General features: G+C 43.5%; 1 protein-coding gene across 1 annotated transcript in view; it reads left to right on the top strand.

The window, feature by feature from the left end:
• DENND5B (DENN domain containing 5B) overlaps window positions 1-4,638 on the top strand; it is a 76,079-nt gene that overhangs the window by 46,653 nt on the left and 24,788 nt on the right. Inside the window, exon 10 of the mRNA XM_008055289.1 lies at window positions 2,938-3,066. Within this exon, the coding sequence (XP_008053480.1) occupies window positions 2,938-3,066 (129 nt within the window). The remainder of the gene's footprint in view (window positions 1-2,937; window positions 3,067-4,638) is intronic.

Below are 4,638 nucleotides of genomic sequence, written 5' to 3'. Positions count from 1 at the left end.
CCAGTCTGGGCGACAGAGTGAGACTCCAACTCAAAAAAAAAAAGAGTGTTCAATCATATATCTGCACTGAGGGTTGAAGAATTACATCTTCAGATTTAGGGATTGAGAGAGGGAGAGAAGAAGAAAGAATATGTGTATGTGTTACCAGGCAGATCATTCTTACTCTGAATGCTTAGAAGCAGCAGAGAAAAGGGTTTGGTACAATATTTATTACAGCCTGAATGAGTCATTCTGGACATTAAAAAAAAAAAAGAAGGAGTGGTGGATCACAGTTACAAATACGTTTCAGTGACTCACTGTGGTGCTTTTGCAATTTGCCCTTTTAGACTTACCTTTTCTGCCCTTTCCTTCTTAGGAAGAAAATCAGTTAGGAAGATGATTCAGTCCTGCTGGGTGGGTATAGCATTGACTTCTATACAGAATACTGAAGTGTATACACATATTTAACATTCAGTTAGGGTTTGGCCACACAACTATTTATGTCTTGCCACACAATTTTCCAAGTCTTTCTAATTTTCAAGATTAGCCAGGCAGTGTGGTGTGTGCCTGTAGTCCCAGCTACTTGATTTGTTTTTTGTTTTTGTTTTGTTTTGCTTTTTGAGTTGGAGTCTCACTCTGTTGCCCAGACTGGAGTGCAATGGCTGCTCCCGGCTACCGCAGCCTCGACCTGCTGGGCTCCAATGATCCTTACGCCTCAGCCTTCCAAGTAGCTGGAACTACAGGCGCACGCTACCTCACCCAGCAAATTTTTTTTCTTTATTGTAGAGATGAGGTCTCGCCAAGTTACCCAGGTGGGTCTCGAACTCAGGCAATCCACTCACCTCAGCCTCCCAAAGCGCTGGGATTAGAGGCTGAGCCACCGAGCCCGGCCAGCCGCAGCTACTTGAGAGGCGGAGGCGGGAGCAGTCACTTGAGTCTAGAAGTTCAAGACCAGCCTTGACGCTATAGTGAGATACCACATTAAAAAATAATAAAAATTAATTTAAAATTATTTAATAATTTAAATTTATTTTATAATTTAAATACTATTTAAAATATTGAAATTAATTAAAGAGTATCAATGCAGTATAAATTGTATTCTCTAATGCCTGGAAAGTAAGATGCCATGTTTTCCAATACATCATCCAGTGCAACTCGAAAAACAATTCAGTGGATTAAAGTTGTGGCAGTCACTAATCATCAGAGCGATGTAAATCAAAACCACACTGAGATACCACTTAGCTCCAGTAAGAATGGCTATCATAGCTGGGCTCGGTGGCTCAACCTGTAATCCCGTACTTTGGGAGGCTGATGTGAGTGGATTGCCTCAGCCCGCAGGTTCAAGACCCGCCAGGGCAACTTGGAGAGACCTCATCTCTGCAGTATATCAAAAATTAGCCAGGCGTGGTAGCGCACACCTGTAGTTCCAGCTACTTGGAAGGTTGAGGCGGAAGGATCACCGGAGCCCAGCAGGTCGAGGCTGCGGTGGCCAGGAGCGGCCACTGCACTCCAGTCTAGGTGACAGAGTGAGACTCCAACTCAAAAAAAAAAAAAATGGCTATCATTAATGTATCAGAAAAATAACAGTGCTGGCAAGGGTACAGAGAAAAGGAAATGCTTCTACACTGTTGGTGGGAGTACAAACTAGTTCAACCTCTATGGAAAATAGTGTGGCAATTTTTAAAAGATCCAGAAATTGACCTTCCATATGACCCAACAGTCTTCTTCCTGGGAGTATACCTGGAGGGACTCAAATCATTCTACAAAAAAGATACTTGCCCATGCATGTTTATTATAGTCCTATTCACAATAGCAAAAACATGGAACCAACCCTGTTGCCCGTTGAAAGTGAACTGGATAAAGAAAATGTGGTGCATGTACATGATGGAGTATTATGTAGCCATAAAAAAGGACAAAATGACCAGGCTCGGTGGCTCAGCCTGTAATCCCAGCACTTTGGGAGGCCAAGGCGAGTGGATTGCCTGAGCCCGTGGGTTCCAGACCCTCCCGGGCAACTTGGCGAGACCTCATCTCTACAATAAATCAAAAATTAGCCAGGCGTGGTAGCACGCACCTATAATTCCAGCTATTTGGAAGGCTGAGGCGGAAGGATCGCCGGAGCCCAGCAGGTCAAGGCTGCAGTGGCTGGGAGCATGCCACTGCACTCCAGTCTGGGCGATAGAGTGAGACTCCAACTCAAAAAAAAAAAGGACAAAATTATGAACGTCACAGCAAATTGGATGGAATTAGAATCTGTCATATTCAGTGATCCATCACAGAAACAAAGAACTAAATACCACTTGTTCTCACTCATAAGTGGGTCCTGAACCTTCATCACAATACTGCAAGAGAGGGATTAGCAGCAGCAGGGCACTGCAGAGGGAGGAAGAGGAGGGCACATAATATCACTAAGGGTACCTGCCCCTAAACCAGGGAGGTGAAGACCAGTTAGAAGCCTAAACGTCACCTGCACATAGCCTACTTATGTACCTAATCCTGACTTGTACCCCATATCTTTAAAATAAAAGAAGAAATAAATAAAGTTGTGGCAGATATTTAATTAAACTATACAACAATTATTTTGAATAAAACCTTAAATATTTACCCTGTTTCATCACTTTTTGTTTTGAGGATCAGGAATAATCAAGTACCTATAGACAGGTGCCTATGACTCTGAAACAAGGACATAATAAAGCCTGAAAGAGTGAATGAGTGTTAAATGCTTTATCTTAGAACGTGGTCCATGTGCATGTGTTCTATAATTGTAATTCTGTGTGAGTCTAACTTCATGATTTACATGGAACCTTCGAAGGTTTAATCATTATCAGTTGCCTATTACACATCGCTTCCTATGAGTAAAAGATCTTTTCGGTGCCCAGTACTGTTAACTTTTTAGTTCTTTTCCACTTCAGGGTTATCCTTAGGATTTTCATCTTTGCTGTTGCTGCTATTCTTTAGGCATATTCAAAACATGAGTGAAATCAAGACTGATGTTGGACGAGCTCGAGCATGGATAAGATTATCTCTAGAAAAGAAGCTCTTGTCCCAGCATCTCAAGCAGCTGCTCTCCAACCAACCTCTCACCAAGTAAGATATTGCCTTTTGATACATGTTTGTTTCTGTTATCTGTGCACTTGAAAAGCAAGTTGCATGCGCTGCCATACTGGCTTCTTCAACATGAGGTGCTGATTCCTGTGCACATTCGTTATTCTTGCCTAACAGGCGTGTACTTTGAAACCTCACTCTTACCGTGATACTTGGTCTTTTCTGGGAGGGCACATCAAATTTTACAAAGTCCAGACTGCCCTGCTGTAATCAGGATCAAAGGTAGCTAGTTCATACAAGCTGACAGTAACATTCAAAAGATAGGTTAAGCTTATATAAACATTATATTGGACCAGGTGCGATGGTTCAAACCTGTAATCCCAGCACTTTGGGAGGTCAAGGTGAGAGGATTGTCCAAGGTCAGTAATTCAAGACCAGCCTGGGCAACTTGGTGAGACCTCGTCTCTACAATAAATCAAAAAATAAGCTGGGCATGGTAGCACGTGCCTGTGGTTCTAGCTATTTGGAAGGCTGAGGCGGAAGGATCGCCTGAGCCCAGCAGGTCGAGGCTACGGTGGCTGTGAGCATGCCACTGCACTCCAGCCTCGGTGACAGAGTGAGACTCCAACTCAAAACAAAACAAAACATTATATTGTATACATCACAACAGTCTGGGCATGGTGACTCAGCCTATAATCCCAGCACTCTGGGAGGCTGAAGCAGGAAGATTGCTTAAGACTAGAAGTTTGACACTAGCCTAGGCAACATAGGAAGACCTCATCTATACACAAATAAAAAATTAACCAGGTGTGGTGGAGTGCACCTATAGTCCTAGCTACATGGAAGCCTGAGGCAGAAGGATCACCTGAGCCCAGGAGGTCAAGCCTGCAGTGAGTCGTGATCATGCCTATGCGCTTTAGCCTGAGAGACAGAGTGAGACTCCAACTCAAAAAAAAAAAGGGAAGTTACAACAAAACCTGGAGTAGCAAAGAAGAAAAAAGTACTCTGGTGACAGGGCCTACAGTAGAGGGCTTCTTCTGAGAGTCTTGCATTCAGTAGTTTGGAACAAGGAAATCAATCAAATGTGTCAGTTAATTGTTAACTGTTTTGATAGCTTCCCTTTACTCTACCAGAAACCCTCTTGGATAAAATATGTTGCCTTCACACATACATTAGTGCTAATTGGAAGGCTAAGGACTTTGAGTTTACAAGAGCATGGTACGCAGAGAATTCAACAAAGAACTCAAATATAACAGTGTATTAGAATCCTGTCATGGAAACCCAGTGCCTTGTGTAGTTTTGTTTTTGTACATATCATACTTGGATTACATACACCCTGGCGCATTTTAGGTTGACTCTTAGTGTCCAGAGAACAAGTTGTTGTGTTTTTTTTTGAGTTGGAGTCTCACTCTGTCACCCCGGCTGGAGTGCAGTGGCATACTTCCCGGCACTGCAGCCTCGACCTGCTGGGCTCCGGCGATCCTTCCACCTCACCCTTCCAAGTAGCCGGAACTAGAGGCGTGCACAACCACGCCCGGCTTTTTTTTATTTTTATTTTTTGGGTTGGAGTCTCACTCTGTTGCCCAGACTGGAGTGCAGTGGCACGCTCCCGGC

This window comes from Carlito syrichta, unplaced genomic scaffold (genome assembly GCF_000164805.1).
Source record: "Carlito syrichta isolate Samal-C Ts95f unplaced genomic scaffold, Tarsius_syrichta-2.0.1 Scaffold301813, whole genome shotgun sequence".
Lineage (NCBI taxonomy): Eukaryota > Metazoa > Chordata > Mammalia > Primates > Tarsiidae > Carlito > Carlito syrichta.
This window is presented reverse-complemented; position numbering and strand designations above follow the sequence as displayed.